This window comes from Heterocephalus glaber, unplaced genomic scaffold (assembly GCF_053883595.1).
Source record: "Heterocephalus glaber isolate CG9 unplaced genomic scaffold, H.glaber_assembly_v1.0 deba00000470, whole genome shotgun sequence".
Taxonomy (NCBI): Eukaryota; Metazoa; Chordata; class Mammalia; order Rodentia; family Bathyergidae; genus Heterocephalus; species Heterocephalus glaber.
Genome location: NW_028258145.1, coordinates 18,199,491 through 18,217,145, shown reverse-complemented (window position 1 = coordinate 18,217,145; position 17,655 = coordinate 18,199,491). Strand labels below are relative to the sequence as shown.

At 38.7% G+C, this 17,655-nt stretch overlaps 1 protein-coding gene across 6 annotated transcripts in view; it reads left to right on the top strand.

The window, feature by feature from the left end:
- The window catches only part of Dnah6 (dynein axonemal heavy chain 6), a 243,015-nt gene that overhangs the window by 108,250 nt on the left and 117,110 nt on the right, over positions 1–17,655 (top strand). For all 6 annotated transcript variants that reach the window (XM_087204323.1, XM_087204324.1, XM_087204322.1 and 3 more), the window contains one exon: positions 15,881–16,018. In XM_087204323.1, the coding sequence (XP_087060449.1) occupies positions 15,881–16,018 (138 nt within the window). The remainder of the gene's footprint in view (positions 1–15,880; positions 16,019–17,655) is intronic.

Genomic DNA, 17,655 nt, shown 5'->3' with positions numbered 1-17,655 from the left:
AATACAACATATCGGAATCTATGGGACACAATGAAAGCAGTCTAACGAGGGAAATTCATAGCAGTGAATACTCATATTAGGAAAACAGAGTGAACCTAATTAAACAACCTGATGCTGAAACTCATGCTTCTAGAAAAGGAGCAAGAACCCAAAAGCTCATACAAGGGAGGAAATTAGAAAGATCAGAGCAGAAATCAATTCAGTGGAGATGAAGAGAATGATACAAAAAATCAATGAAGCCAAGAGTTGGTTCTTCGAAAGAATCAACAAAATTGACAAACCCTTAGCCAACCTTATCAGAAAAAGGAGAAAGAAAAGGCCTAAATCCATGCAATTAGGAATGAAAAGGGTGAAATTACAACAGACCCAGCAGAAATCCAGAGGTTCATCAATACTTACAACCTATACACCAATAAGATGGAAAACACAGAAGAAATGGGCAGATTCCTACATATACATGAATTACCAAAGTGGAATGGAGAAGACCTAAAAATTCTAAACAATCCAATATCAATCAATGAAATTGAAAACGTAATTAAAAACTTATCAACTAAGAAAATCCCAGGTCCTGCTGGCTTCACTGCTGAATTCTACCAGACATTTAGAGAGGAACTACTGCCACTGTTTACACTCTTCAATGAAATTGAAAGGGAAGCAATACTCCCAAATTCATTCCTGGAAGCAAGCATCACCTTGATCCCCAAAGCAGAGAAAGACCCAACCGAAAAAAAAAAAAAACTATAGGCCAATCTCACTAATGAACATAGATGCAAAAATCCTTAATAGAATACTGGCAAATAGAATGCAGAAGATCATTAAGAAGATCAAGTGGGATTCATCCCAGGGATGCAGAGATGGTTCAACATACACAAATCAATCAATGTAATTCACTATATCAGTAGAGCCAAGGATGAAAACTGTATGATCATCTCAATAGATGCAGAAAAAGCATTTGACAAAATCCAGCATGCATTTATGATAAAAACCCTAAAGAAAATTGGAATAGATGGTCTCTACCTCAAACTGATAGAAGCCATCTATGAAAAGCCAACAGCCAATATCATACTAAATGGTCAAAAACTGAAGTCCTTCATACTAAAATCAGGAACAAGACAAGGATGTCCACTATCACCACTCCTGTTCTATGTAGTTTTGGAAACATTAGCCACAGCAATTAGACAAGAGAAAGAAATAAAAGGAATACAGATAGGAAATGAAAAAGTCAAATTGTCATTATCTGCAGATGACAAGTTACTCTATATAGAAGATCCCAAGAATGCCACCAAAAGTCTTCTAGACTTAATAACCAAATTCAGTAAAGTAGCTGGATACCCAGTCAACACACAAAAATCAATAGCTTTCCTCTACACGAATAACAGACTCACTGAGAGAGAAATAAGGCAAACAATTCCTTTCACAATAGCATCCAAGAAACTGAAATACTTAGGAATCAACCTAACAAAAGAAATCAAAGACCTCTTCTCTGAAAACTATAGTGCTCTGAAAAGAGAGATTGAAGATGATATCAGAAAATGTTCCTGGGTAGGAAGAATCAACATAGTGAAAATGGCCATACTTCCAAAACTGCTATATAGATTCGATGCAATCCCAATTGAAATCCCAGCAGCATACTTCACAGACCTTGAGAAAACAATCCAAAAATTCATTTGGAACAAGAAGAGACCTAGAATAGCAAAAGCAATTCTAGATAACAGAGACATTGCAGGGAGTATCACAATCCCCAACTTGAAACTATACTACAAAGCTACTGTGATAAAAACACCATGGTACTGGCAAAGAAACAGGCTTGAGGACCAGTGGAACAGATTAGAAGATGCAGAAACAACTCCAGACACACTCAACCATCTCATCTTTGACAAAGGAGCCAAACACCCTCACTGGAGGAAAGATAGCCTCTATAATAAATGATGCTGGAAAAATTGGGTTTCAACTTTCCAAAGACTAAAACTAGACCTATATCTCTCACCATGCAGTAAACTAAAATTGAAATGGATTAAAGATCTAAATATTAAAATAGAAACGCTGAACTGGCTGGAACAGAGGTTAGGCAGAACTCTTGAAGACATTGGCGTAGGAAAAGATTTTATGAACAAAACCTCAGTTGCCCATGAACTAGCACAATCAACAAGTGGGATCTCTTCTTATTAAAAGGCTTCTGCACAGCAAGAGAAACCACCAGCAGTGTGAAGAGACAACCCACAACATGGGAAAAAATTTTCACCTGCTCTTCCTCAGACAAAGCTCTACTATCTAGAATCTATAAAGAACTTAAAAAAAAATCAGACCTCCCAAATTTAAAAATCCAATCCAAAACTGGGCATCTGAAATGAACAGATATTTGTCACACAAAGAAGTAGAAATAGCAAATAAACATATGGAAAAAAGTTCAATATCACTTGTCATTCGAGAGATGCAAATGAAAACAACACTGAGATTCCACCTCACTCCAGAAAGAATGGCTGCTATCATGAAATCAACCAATAACAAATGCTGGCAGGGCTGTGGGGAAAGAGGAACCCTGCTCCACTGCTGGTGGGAGTGTAGACTGGTGCAAGCACTGTGGAAATCAGAGTGGAGATACCTCAAAGAACTAGGACTGGTAGTCCCATTTGATCCAGCTATTCCCCTGCTGGGTATCTTCCCCAAAGAATTAAAAGAATCATACCACAGTGATATATGTGCACCCATGTTCATAGCAGCACAATTTGTAATAGCTGAAACTTGGAAGCAGCCCAATTGCCCATCAGCCAGAAACTGGATAAACAAAATGTGTTTTTTTAATAAAATGGAGGACTACTCAGCCATAAAAGAAATTAAAGACATTTATTGCTAAATGGATGCACATTGAGGCGATACTCTTAAGTGAAATAAATAGGACACACATGTGTAAATACCAAATAGTTTCTCTAGTGTGAAAAACTGAAAGTGTAAATAAGGACTAAAAGGTATAATAGATAATGTGAAATAGGAAGAAAATGGGCAAAGGGGAAGGGGAAGTGGAGGGGTAGGGGAAAGGAAAGAAGGGAATGGAATTAATATGAGAAAATGAAATAATAGAAACAAAGTCTTTGTAAATAGGGAGGAATGGAGGGGTTGAAGGGAGGGCAGGGGATGGGGGAAAAATAATACCAAGAGAGATGATGTAAAGGTGCAAATTTCCAATGATGAATGTCATTATATTGTATACATAAAATGTACCAATAAAATAATATTTTTTTAAAAAATATTTATAAATAAAAAAATAAAATGCATATTCTGATCTGTAGGCCTCAGATGGGTGCCGAAATGTTTGATTCTTACATATTCTAACAGGTAATGTTGAATTTATGATGAAATAACATGACATCTGGAGTTTGCTTAAAATACTCCAAGAATAAGAAGATGTTGGAGAGTTTTAAAACAGCAGAATGTTGGTCATTGTTAAGGTGAATGATATACATCTTCTTTCACCTCTCTGAAATTTTCAGTAAATAAAAATGTTTTTAAATGTTAAAAAATCATAAAATAAGATGGTAGAAATAAGTCCAGAAATCATATCTAAAGATCAATCAATTGCTAAACAATTACTGTCTTTGACAAACAAACAACCACCATCAGCAACAACAAAATAGTCCCTGACTGCTATTGCTAATGGCTATCAGGCTCTCTGCCTTTCAAGTTGAGCACAAACAACTTCACAGGCCAGCCACATGAGAGAAGGCCACTCTATGTTCACTATGGAGTGAGTCAGAAACTATAATCATGTCTGAGAACAGAAGAAACCATAATCATGTCTGAAAACTCCATCCAAACCACAGAAGTGACTGAACACCCCCTCTCTAGGCTAACCCAAGTAACTGCTGCACCTTGGAGACAGCTCCAGGCAGACTGTCCTGCAGCTTCCCAGATAAATATTACTGTGATACGCATTATAGAATTGCCTCTCCTTTGTACCAGCACCTAATTCCAAGTGTTGTGGGTTTATTTATGTCCTCCAAAAAGTTATTCAGGTCCTAACACCTAGTACTTGTGAATGTTCCCTGATTTGGGGATAGAATCTTTACAGATGGGATCTAGTTAAAATGAGATCATGCTGGAATGAGGTGGACCCTAATCTCCACTGATTGGTGTCATTACAAGAAGAGAAAAATATGGAGAAAGAGACACAGGAAGAAGGCTATGTGAAGATAGCCAAGAGGCAGAGAATGGAGTGACACAGTGCAAGCCTGCAAGTACTGGAATCTAGAGGAATGAAGAATCTTTCCCTAGATCTTTGTAATGAGCTCGGCTTTGCCAACACCTTGATTGCAGACTTTAAGTCTCCAGAACTGAAGGATAATATATTTCTGTGGCTTTAAACTACCAATTTGTTACGGAAGTCCTAGAAAACTAACACATGGTGCAAAACTTTTTCACTGAACCTTCCCCAAAATTTCCTAATCTAAGCCCAAATGTTATAATAAGGCCTCCTAATGTTCTTTTACTGAGGCAACCTATGGTTCCCTCATGGCTTCTAGGGCTTCACATAGTGGGTGGTTTTCCTTCTAAGAACAAGTAATAAACCAAATTGTGTTTAACTATACGCCTGTTCTTGGCTATCTTTAGCTTGTACACATCGACTTCTCCACGTTTTTGTAAAGCGCAGTATTAGAAACACCTGACTTGTAAAATAATTTGTTACCCAGTCATTGAAAGCATTCCTTTGTTCAGGATCAATATCTGGAATTGCTCCTTCATTTGACAGACTGAGATTTTTGTATCCTAGGGAATATACCGTACTACAATTTGGTTTGGATGAGAACAGGGCTGCTGTTAGCTTGTACTAGCATCCTTTTGTGCATGTGAAATAGGACTTTTTGAACACAGCCATGTGTAAACTGAATTCCAAGCCCATTTTCCTCAGCCAGGCACAACCTCAGCTGCCCAACCAGGAGTGGCAGAAAGAGAGGTTCATTTGTGATGGGCAGATGGAAACGAGGAGCCAACATGACCACAGACATAGTCTCAAGGAGATAAATTTTCATAAAGAGCCTATATCAGAAATTAAGGCCTGGAATTTTCTTTCTTTACTTCCTTTAAAGTTGCCCATCCACAAGTATTCCTTGAGAAGTCTTCAGAGGGAAATCATCATGTACCCCAGGGGGTTGCATGCCCAAGTATAAAAGACCATTGCTGTAAATATGAAGGGTTCCTCGGCATTGTGGTCCAGAATACCAATCTAGTTGTACCTATTCTATGGTTCAGTGTATCTACTTGACTTTTCTTTTCTTAGCTATAGTATTATTAGTTTCCAAGGACTGTTTCCTATTGCTGGCAAATTCTTTTTTTGCTGCATCTTATTTTATTATAGAAATGCAATTTCCTCTCAAATCTCTGAGTTCATTTCAATTTTTAAAAATTCTCTCCTGTTTCCTATTTGGTTTGTTCTTCTCATTCTTTCTTTTTCATGATATTGATTTTCCCCAAGTATCTGTTGATCTTTACTTCTTGGTTTGCACATATGTATAGAGGGCTAAGTTGATGAGTGTAGACAGCTTATTTTGCCCAAATATCCCTCTCTAAGTGAAAGAACAATTGTGAACTCTGTAGTGTAGTGTAGGATGTGTGAACAACAGACTTCCACAGAGTGTGTGGACATAGGACAACCAGGAATCCCCTATAAGTGTCAAATAAGGTTTTCCTTCTAAATTTGTACATTTCCATGGGTTCCATTCCTGGATAGAACTATCTTTTCTTTATGAATTTTGAATCTCAGTGACTGAAGTAGTCTAGAATCATCTTTCCTTCCTGGTCTCTGCTTTCCTTATCTCCCAAGCTTAGTGTCTTCTCCCACTATTTCCTGGTATCTCCCCAAAGCAATCTTCCCCTTTTGACACAAGGTCCTTGGGCTTCAATCTGGTAGGACAAAGTCAGTGCTGAAATCTCAAGTCTTGTTTACTATATTTGGGTAGAGAAAGGACAAGGAGAAAAGATACCAACAAACATAGCCTTTCCAGGTGCAGAGCTTTGCTTAATTCCCAAGGCTTATCCAAAAACCTAGGTCTGCCTTCCTTGCATGTATTGATATTGTGTTTGGCACAGAAGAAATGGACAGATTCCTAGATACATACAAATTGCCAAAGTTAAATGAAGATGATATAGAAATTCTAAACACCCCAATAACAATGAGTGAAATTGAAAATGTAATAAAAAAATTTACCAACAAACAAAAGCCCAGGTCCTTATGGGTTTACTGCTGAATTCTACAAGACATTTAAAGAAGAGCTATCACCATTACTCTTTAAACTCATCCAGGAAATTGAATGGGAAGCAAGGCTTCCAAATTCTTTCCTGGAAGCAAGTGTTACCTTGATTCCAAAACCAGGGAAAGACCCAACCCAAATAGAGAACTACAGACCAATCTCCCTAATGAACATAGATGCAAAAATCCTCAACAAGATACTGGCAAACACAATGCAGAGGGTCATCAAGAAGATCATACACCCTGACCAAGTCAGATTTATCCCAGGGATGCAAGGATGGTTCAACATCCATAAATCAATAAATGTAATACACTATATTAACAGAGTCAAGGACAAAAACCATATGATCATCTCAATAGATGCAGAAAAGGCATTTGACAAAATCCAGCACCCATTCATGATAAAAATGCTACAGAAAATTGGAATAGAAGGTCTTTATCTCAACCTGATAAAGGCTATCTATGAAAAACCAATAGGCAACATCATACTAAATGGTCAAAAACTGAAAACTTTCATGCTAAAATCAGGAGCAAGACAAGGATGCCCACTATCACCACTCCTGTTCAATATTGTTCTGGAAACATTAGCCATAGCAATTAGACAAGAGAAAGAAATAAAAGGAATAAAGATAGGAAAGGAAGAAGTGAAACTGTCATTATTTGCTGATGATATGATACTTTACATAGAAGACCCAAAAAACTAGGTCAAAAGCCTTCTAGACCTAATTGACAGATTCAGTAGAGTAGCTGGATATAAGGTCAACACTCAAAAGACAATAGCCTTCTTATATGCAAATAGCAGACCCATTGAGAGAGAAATTCAGGAAATAATTCCTTTTACAATAGCATCTAAAAAAATGCAATATCTAGGAATCAACCTAACAAAGAAAGCAAAAGACCTCTACACTGAAAATTACAGCATTCTGAAGAAGGAGATCGAAGAGGATATAAGAAAATGGAAAGATATCCCTTGTTCCTGGGTAGGAAGAATCAATATAGTGAAAATGGCCATACTTCCAAAACTACTATGTAGATTTAATGCAATACCGATTGAAATTCCAACAATATACTTCACAGAACTAGAGAAAACAATCCAAAAATTCATTTGGAACCAGAAGAGACCTGGAATAGCAAAAGCAATTCTGGGCAACAGAGACATGGCTGGGGGTATCACAATCCCCAACTTGAAACTATACTACAAAGCCACTGTGATAAAAACAGCATGGTACTGGCAAAGAAACAGATGCGAAGATCAGTGGACTAGATTAGAAGATGCAGAAACAACTCCAGACACACTCAGCCACCTCATCTTTGACAAGGAGCCAATCACCCTCATTGGAGAAAAGATAGCCTATTCAATAAATGGTATTGGAAAAACTGGATTTCAACCTGCCAAAGACTAAAACTAGACCCATACCTATCACCGTGCACTAAACTAAGATCAAAGTGGATTAAAGACCTAAATATCAAAACAGAAACTGTAAATTTGCTGAAAGATAAGTTAGGTAGAACTCTCAATGACATTGGCATAGGAAAAGACTTTATGAACAAAACTTCAGTAGCATGGGAGCTAACACAAAGAATCAACAACTGGGATCTCATCTTATTAAAAAGCTTCTGCACTGCAAGAGAAACTACCAACAGAGCTAACAGACAACCTACAATATGGGAAGAAATTTTTAGCAGCTGTACCACAGACAAAGGTCTACTACCTAGAATATATAAAGAATTGAAAAAAAATCAGACCACCCAAATTCAAAGACCCAGGTCAAAAATGGGCATCTGAAATGAACGGACATTTCTCAGACAAAGCAGTAAAAACAGCAAATAAACATACAAAAAATGTTCAACATCACTGGTCATTTGAGAGATGCAGATGAAAACAACACTGAGATTCCACTTCACCCCAGAAACAGTGGTTGCTATCAAGAAATCAACCAATAACAAATGCTGGCGGGGGTGTGGAGAGAAAGGAACCCTTCTCCATTGTTGGTAGGAGTGCAGACTGGTGCAACCACAGTGGAAATCAGTATGGAGATACCTCAAAGAACTAGGACTAGAGGTCCCATTTGACCCAGCTATTCCTCTGCTGGGTATCTTCCCCAAAGAATTAAAAGAATCATACCACAAAGATATATGTGCACCTATGTTTATAGTGGCACAATTTGTCATACCTAAGGTTTGGAAACAGCCCAAGTGCCCATCAACTGGAAACTGGATAAAGAAGATGTGGTTTTTTTTATAAAATGGAGTACTACTCAACCATAAAGAATGAGAAACTAGAGTCATTTATAGCTAAATGGATGCATATTGAGGCCATACTCTTAAGTGAAATAAATAGGACACACATGTGTAAATACCAATAGTATCCCTAGTGTGAAAAAATGAAAGTGTAAATAGGGATGAAAATGATTAAAACGAATAATTGATAATTTGAAATAGGAAAAGGTTCAAAGGTGGAGGGGTGGCGGGAGGGTTAGGGGAAAGGGAAGAAAGGAAAGGAAAAATTAGGTGAAAGAAAAAAATGGAAACAAAGTCTATGTAAATAGGGAAGGGTGGTGGGGGTGAAGGGCACACAGGTAATCAGGAAAAAATAAGAACTAAGATACATCATGTTCGGGTACAAACACTCAATGATAAATGTAAGTGTATTGTATACCTAAAATGTACCGATTAATATATAAACTTTTTTAAAGATATTGTGTTTGGAGTACCTTCAGGTCCAGCTGAAGGGCATTACTGCCTTCTCTGCTTTGGAGAGGTAATTTTCCCTTCCCAACTTGTTTCTATGCACTTTCCATCTTCTAGCATTTTTTGTTTAAAACTCTACCTGCTGATGGTTTTCCTTTCCATTATGTTTTTATCAAACAGGCACAGATGTAAGTGTGGACATAGAAATGGAGACACACACATATACACATAGCTGTCTTTCTGTGATTTGTGGGAATTGGAGAGAGGAACAATAGCAGTATACACTCAACTGATCTTGAAAAAAAAATTAGTTCTGGTTTTTTTTTATTAAATTCTTTTATTGGTACATTGTAGGTATACAACACAATTACATTTCTCATTGGGAATTGTACCTTTACATAATGCATCTTGGTTCTTATTTTTTCCCCATTCCTAGCCCTCCCTTCATGCCCTCCACCCTTCCCTATTTACAAAGACTTTATTTCCATTTTTTCCATTTCTCATCATTTTTCCTTTCCCTTCTTTCCTTTCCCCTGCCCCTGCCCCTCCCACTACCCCTACCCCTTTGGACCTTTTCTTCCTATTTTACATTTTCGATTATTCATTCTAATCATTGGTACATTTTAGGTATACAATATAATGACATTCATCATTGGAAATTTGCACCTTTACATACTCTCTTGGTTCTTATTTTTCACCCTTGCCTAGCCCTCCTTCCAACCCCTCCAGTCCTATTTACAAAGATTTTGTTCCTATTTTTCCATTTTCTCATATTAATCCCATTCCCTTCTATCCTTTCCCCTAGCCCTCCCACTTCCTTCCCCTTTGCCCCTTTTCTTCCTATTTCATATTACCTATTATACATTTAGTCCTTATTTACACTTTCAGTTTCTCACACCAGAGAAACTATTCAGTATTTACACATGTGTGTCCTATTTATTTCACTTAAGAGTATTGCCTCAATGTGCATCCACTTAGCTATAAATGTCTCTAATTTCTCATTTTTTTATGGCTGAGTAGTATTCCAGTTTATTTAAAAACCCCATTTTCTTTATCCAGTCTCCAGTTGATGGGCATTTGGGCTGTTTCCAAGTTTTAGCTATTACAAACTGAGCTGCTATACAATGGGCACACATATATCACTGTGGTATGATTCTTTTAATTCTTTGGGGAAGATCCCCAGCAGTGGAATAGCAGGGTCAAATGGGACTTCCAGTCCTAGTTCTTTGAGGTAACTCCATACTGATTTCCACAGTGCTTGCACCAGTCTATACTCCCACCAGCAGTGGAGCAGGGTTCCTCTTTCCCCACAGCCCCACCAGCATTTGTTATTGGTTGATTTCATGATAGCAGCCATTCTTTCTGGAGTGAAGTGGAATCTCAGGGTTGTTTTCATTTGCACCTCTCGAATGACCAGTGATGTTGAACATTTTTTCATGTATTTATTTACTATTTCTACTTCTTTGTCTGAGAAATGACTGTTCATTTCAGATGCCCATTTTCAGATGGGGTCTTTAAATTTGGGAGGTCTGATCTTTTTAAGTTCTTTATAGATTCGAGATAGTAGACCTTTGTCTGAGGAAGAGCAGGTAAAGATTTTTTCCCACATTGTGGGTTGTCTCTTCACACTGCTGGTGGTTTTTCTTGCTGTGCAGAAGCCTTTAATAAGAAGAGATCCCACTTGTTGATTGTTTGTGCTAGTTCTCGGCCAAGTGAGGTTTTGTTCATAAAATCTTTTCCTGCACCAATGTCTTCAAGGGTTCTACCTAACCTCTGTTCCAACTGGTTCAGAGTTTCTATTTTAATATTTAGATCTTTCATCCATTTTGATTTTAGTTTAGTGCATGGTGAGAGATACAGGTCTAGTTTTAATCTTTGGCGAGTTGAAGCCCAAGTTTTCCAGCACCATTTGTTAAAGAGGCTATCTTTCCTCCAGTGAGGGTGTTTGGCTCCTTTATCGAAGATGAGATGGCTGAGTGTGTCTGGCGTTGTTTCTGCATCTTCTAATCTGTTCCACTGGTCCTCAGGTCTGTTTCTTTGCCAGTACCATGCTGTTTTTATCACAGTAGCTTTGTAGTAGAGTTGCTGGTTGAGGATTGTGATGCCCCCTGCCATGTCTCTGTTATGTAGAATTGCTTTTGCTATTCTGGGTCTCTTCTTGCTCCAAATGAATTTTTGGATTGTTTCCTCAAGGTCCATGAGGTATGCTGCTGGGATTTCAATTGGAATTGCATTAAATCTATAGAGCAGTTTCAGAAGTATGGCCATTTTCACTATCTTAATCCTTCCTGCCCAGGAGCAGGGGATGTCTGTCCATTTTCTGATATCATCTTCAATCTCTCTTTTCAGAGTGTCATAGTTTTCAGAGAAGAGGTCTTTGATTTCTTTCATTAGGATGATTCCTAGGTATTTCAGTTTTTTGGATGCTATTGTGAAAGGAATTATTTGTCCTATTTCTCTCTCAGTGAGTCTGTCATTTGTGTAGAGGAAAACTATTGCTTTTTGTGTGTTGACCTTGTAACCAGCTACTTGACTGAATTTGGTTATTAAGTCTAGAAGACTTTTGGTGGAGCTCTGGGGCCTTCTATACAGAGTATCATGTCATCTGCAAATAATGACAATTTGACTTCTTCATTACCTATCTTTATTCCTTCTATTTCTTTCTCTTGCCTAATTGCCGTGGCTAATGTTTCCAGAACTATATTGAACAAGAGTGGTGATAGTGGACATCCTTGTCTTGTTCCTGATTTTAGTGTGAAGGATTTCAGTTTTTGACCATTTAGTATGATATTGACTGTTGGTTTTTCATAGATGGCTTCTATCAGTTTGAAGTAGAGACCATCTACTCCAATTTGTTGTAGGGTTTTTATCATAAATGCATGTTGGATTTTGTCAAATGCTTTTTCTGCATCTATGGAGATAATCATATGGTTTTTGTCCTTGGCTCTATTGATATAGTGTATTACATTGATTGATTTTCATATATTGAACCATCCCTGCATCTCTGGGATGAATCCCACTTGATCAGGGTGTATGATCTTCTTGATGATCTTCTGCATTCTATTTGCCAGTATCTTATTAAGGATTTTTGCATCTATGTTCATTAGTGAGATTGGCCCATAGTTCTCCTTTTCAGTTGGGTCTTTCTCTGCTTTGGGGATCAAGGTGATGCTTGCTTCCAGGAATGAATTTGGGAGTATTGCTTCCCTTTCAATTTCATTGAAGAGTTTAAACAGTAGTGGCAACAGTTCCTCTCTAAATGTCTTGTAGAATTCAGCAGTGAAGCCATCAGGGCCCGGGGTTTTCTTAGTTGATAAGTTTTTAATTACATTTTCAATTTCATTGGTTGATATTGGGTTGTTCAGAATTTTTAGGTCTTCTTCATTCAACTTTGGTAATTTATGTGTATCTAGGAATCTGTCCATTTCTTCTGTGTTGTCCATCTTATTGGTGTATAGGTTCTGGACGTAGGTATTGATGATCCTCTGGATTTCTGCTGGGTCTGTTGTCATTTCACCCTTTTCATTCCTAATTGCATGGATTTGGGCCTTTTCTTTCCTTTTTCTGACAATTTTGGCTAAGGGTTTGTCAATTTTGTTGATTCTTTCAAAGAACCAACTCTTGGCTTCATTGATTTTTTGTATCATTCTCTTAGTCTCCATTGCATTGATTTCTCCTCTGATCTTTATAATTTCCTCCCTTGCATGAGCTCTGGGTTTGTCCTGTTCTTCTTTTTCTAGAAGCTCAAGGTTTAGCATCAGGCTGTTTAATTGGGCTCTTTTTGTTTTCCTAATATGTGTATTCACTGCTATGAATTTCCCTCATAAGACTGCTTTCATTGTGTCCCATAGATTCTGATATGTTGTATTGTCATTGTGATTTAATTGAAGGAACTGTCCAATTTCTTCTTTAATTTCCTCTGTGACCCATTGGTTATTCAGAAGTGTGTTGTTCAATTTCCATGTGTTTATGAAATTTTTTGAGTTTCTTTTGCTATGGATCTCCAATTTCATTGCACTATGGTCTGATAATATACAGGGGATAACTTCAATTCCTTTGCACTTAAACATGTTCTGTGTGTGAGTATGTGGTCTATTTTGGAGAATGATCCATGTGCAGCTGAGAAAAATGTGTGTTCTGATTTTGTGGGGTGGAAGACTCTGTAAACATCTGTTAAGTTCATTTGTTCAAGCGTTTGATTGAGTTCTAGTATTTCATGACTTATTTTTAGTCTAGTTGATGTATCTATTTGTGACAGTGGGGTGTTGAGGTCCCCCACTACAATTGTATTAGTGCATATATGGCTTTTCATGTCTGTTAATATTTGTTTTATATAGTTGGGTGCACTAGTGTTTGGTGCATAGATATTTATGATTGTCATCTCTTCCTCTTGGACTCTTCCCTTTACAAGGATGTAGTGTCCTTCTTTGTCTCTCTTTATCAGTGTTGGTTTGAAATCTACTTGATCTGCAAAGAGGATAGCTACTCCTGCTTTTTTTCGGGTTTCTGTCACATGGAGTATTGTTTTCCACCCTTTAACTTTCAGTCTATGAGTTTCCTTTTGAATGAAGTGTGTTTCTTGTATGCAGCATATTGTTGGATTTTGCTTCTTGACCCATTCTGCCAGTCTATTTCTTTTGATTGGTGAATTGAGGCCATTAACGTTGATGGTTATAACTGAAACATATTGACTTGTCATTGCCATGACTTTTTCTTTTTGTTGGGTTCTCCCCCTTTACATTTAATTTCTTGTCATGCCAGATGGGTTCATTCTGCTTTGCTTCCTGGGGTTGTGATCCTCATTGTCTGTTCCTAGGATATTGTGTAAAATTCTTTGGAGTGCTGGTTTGGTCTTCACGAAGTTCCTAAGGTGCTCTTTGTCATGAAAGTATCTTATTTCTCCATCCATTTTGAAAGATAGTTTTGCAGGGTACATCAATCTGGGTTGGAGGCTGTTTTCTTTTAGGGCTTGGAATATGTCACGCCAAGCTCTTCTTGCCTTGATGGTTTGTGTCAAGAAGTCTGTTGTGATTCTGATGGGCTTTCCTTTGTGTGTGATTTGTTTCTTTTCTCTAACTGCTTGTAGAAGTTTGTTCTTCTGTTGAGTTTCTGGAATCTTAACAATTATATGCCTATGTGTAGATTTTTTTGATCAAGGCTATTTGGAGTCCTATATCTCTCACTTATCTGTATGTCAAGCTCTTTTCCCCTGCTTGGGAAGTTTTCTGCCATTATTTCTGTGAAGAGATTTTTTATGTCATCTGGACTCTCTCCTGTTTCTTCATTGAGCCCAGTCAGTCTTATGTTATTCTTCTTTGCATCATCTAACAGCTGCTGGATTGATTTCTCATGTTCCCTTATAATTTTGAAGCAATTTTTCTTTTCCTGGTCATTAATTGCAATCTTATCTTCTATATCTGAAATTCTGTCCTCACATTGGCTCATTCTGCTGTGTAGACTTTCAATGGAGTTTTTTATGTCCAGGAAATCTATTTGCATCTCTTTTATGGATTCCATTTGTTTCCTATGTTGGGATTCCATCATGTTCCTGAGCTCCTCTCTAGATTTATTAATCATGTCTTGCACTAGGGGCACAATTTCTCCTGTTATCTGAGAAATTATTTCTGATTTCAGTTTTTCCAGGTTCCCTTTTGTTGCCAGTTCAGTGGGTCCAGGTGGTTAAGTATCAGAGTGTTCCATCTCATTTCCCTTTGGGGTTGCTGTAGGTGATCTGGAAGTCTCGTTTTGAGACTTATTTACATGTTTTCTCATTTCAACTGGGGGGGATCGGCTGTTGGTGCCTGCACGAATTACCTCCTCTGAGCTGGGAGAGGTGGGACAGGGGCTGGGAGCAGCAGTAGGGTTGGTGGCCCAAAAGCCCTTTCCTCTGGGCTTGGAGCAGCAGGAGGGATGGTGGCTGGGAAGCCCCTTCCTCTGGCCCAGGAGCAGTGGGATGGCGGCTCAGAAGCCCCTTCCTCTGGGCCAGGAGTGGTGGGACAGAAGGTGGCCCAAAAGCCCAATCCTCTGGGCTGGGAGCAGCGAGAGGGATGGTGGCCGGGAAGCCCCTTCCTCTGGGCCAGGAGCAGTGGGACGGCAGCTCAGAAGCCCCTACCTCTGGGCCAGGAGCAGTGGGACTCAGTACCATGGTCTGGTGGTCCAGTGTCCTCTGCGTCTTTGTAGTGTGAAACCAGGTGGCTGTACAGAGGAGCAGGTGTGGGGGGCCAGTGGATTGTTGCCGGGGTGCGGGCTGATTCGGCGTGTTCTACGTGACTCAGGACCTCGTTAGGGCATGCGCATACCTGCCTGTCTGCAGCGGGTTGATTTGGCCAAATTAGTTCTGTTTTTAAGGAGACACCTATAATGTCTTATTTATATAAATGCTCAGCCAAAATCTCAACTTTCCAAAAACATTGTACATATTATATGGCCACAAGTTCCTACTCATTTCTCTCCACCATTAGGATTCTGTTGTAGAACAAATTAAGAACAACTATGTTAAAGTGTGCAGAAATACCTTCTGCTCAGAAGTTCTCATATGCTGTCTACCATCTAGAACACCTTCTAGAGAAAATGAAATTTTTAGTGAAATTCTTCATGTTTTTAAAAACTCCTTAAGTTTGCCTCTTTTATGTTAGATTCTTTGAAAATGTGTCAGTTATTTGTAGAGCTCAGTAGAGGTTATAAAACAGAAAGAAAATAGATCAGATTATCCCTTTAAGGATAAAGTTAGATTCAAATCATTTAAAGAAAAGCAAAAATACTTCCTTTTGTAAAAGATGCTTATTTCTAGTATATTCACAATGATTACATTAATATTAGTCACATAAAATTATTACTTATTTGCAATAAACAATACCTCTTTTGTCTTTAATATTTCAGCTCCACATTTAACTTTTGAAGAAATCAAAATATGCAATCCAAAGTTGAATGGCTTCTTTTTGATTTCAGATGATGGGGCGCTTCTTCAGTGGCTTGGCACAGTCAGGAGCCTGGTGCTGCTTTGATGAGTTTAATCGAATTGACATTGAAGTTTTGTCAGTCATTGCGCAGCAGCTCATTACCATTAGGAATGCCAAAGCGGCAAAGGTAAGGCATCAGGCAGCTATCGAGATAACTTTCCTCAAGTCTGTACTTAAACCATGTTACCTTTTAGGAAGACAGTGCTAACTTCAACCTGTCTAGCTCATGTTTTCAGTATAATTTGTCGATGTTACAGCAACGGGACTTAACTTGGGTAAATTGATTCCTCATTGAGGCAACACAGAGGAACAGTGTGCTAGGATCTGGGGTTACAGACACCATGAGACAGTCTCTGCCCTTGTGAATCTCTGCCTTTCTTCCTGCTTCCAACACAGGCACGCGTGCACACACACACCCTCTTCTTCTGCATTCCACTTCCTGTTTTCCTCCTCACTTTAACACTTCTCTGCTGTGTTTCTCTAACACTGCCTCTTCTGGGCTCCACCACCTTCACTATGACCCCTAGATTCAGCCCAATGCCGGTGGAAAAATAGAGGAGTCCCTGGAAACTCAAAGCACCTTACCTCTCCAGAACTCCCTGGAATGGAAAAATCCAAGGATTGTAGGGTCAGATGGAGATACTAAAGTGGCCCAGTTATTTAACATTTGTTTTATGAGCATGTTCCTAGAGAATAGTTTGTATTGGGATGGTGATGGCAGTGAAGGATGGGACCAACACCCCAACTACTCTGTGTTGAACTTCTGAGACTTGGTCATCAAAGGCAGCACTGAAGTTCAGCCTATTCATGTAAGAGCAGCCTCAGCCCCAAGCCCCTCAGTGGTTCCTCACTAACTCCTTGACCACTGCCAGAAGAGCCCCAGACCTTCTCAGGCTCCATCATAAGGATTCACTCTACCTCATTAGGGGCCTCTGGACTCAGCTGCATCTTGGGGTTGGGACTGATCTCATTGAAGGGTGCCCTGATGAAGTTTTAGAGCATTTTGATTGTCTCTTCTACATAGAAACAAATTATAGAACAAAAATTACAGAATAAAATTATAGAAAAAATTATAGAACAAAGCAGGAATTAGACTTTGACAAGCTTTTAAGTGGTACTTTCTTCACAATTATTTCATCTTTACATCAAACCTTTGTGAAATCTATGGCACTTTCACAAGAGTATAGGTAAAAAGGATTCAAAAAAGTTAAATATTTCAATAGACACCATAGAACCAATCTACTTACCTGAATCCATGTGGCCCTAAAGTCTAAGTTCCTTCAGTTGCATCGCTCCTGCTTTCCCATACTCTGGGAAGGTCTACGTTAAAGGCAAAGACCTCCAGACGTAACCTGTAAATCATTGTCATCTTGCTGAGCAATTACCTGGGAGCAAAGTACAGAGCAAGGCAGCAGGAAGCAAAGAGAACAGAGGGAGGACTGAAGTACAGCCAACTAGACAGTAGCCATATGAGGTGAAAGGAAAGTAGGAGGACTATGAGATTAACTAGCCTTGTCCTCAAGTTGCAAGGGGTCAGGTGAGCTAATTGGAATGGGATACTATCCCCTGTAATAGATGAAGCACCCATCTCCCCAGGCTGTAACACATGGCCCCAGCTCCACCCTGGTTTTCTACAGTATTTCTCATGTCTATCATGGCACCTTCATCTCATGGCCCAAGTAGAAACCTTGAATTCAACCCTGATGTGTCCTATTGCTATCAACTAGAATCTAATCCATCCCAAATTGTATCTGCTAGGTTCCT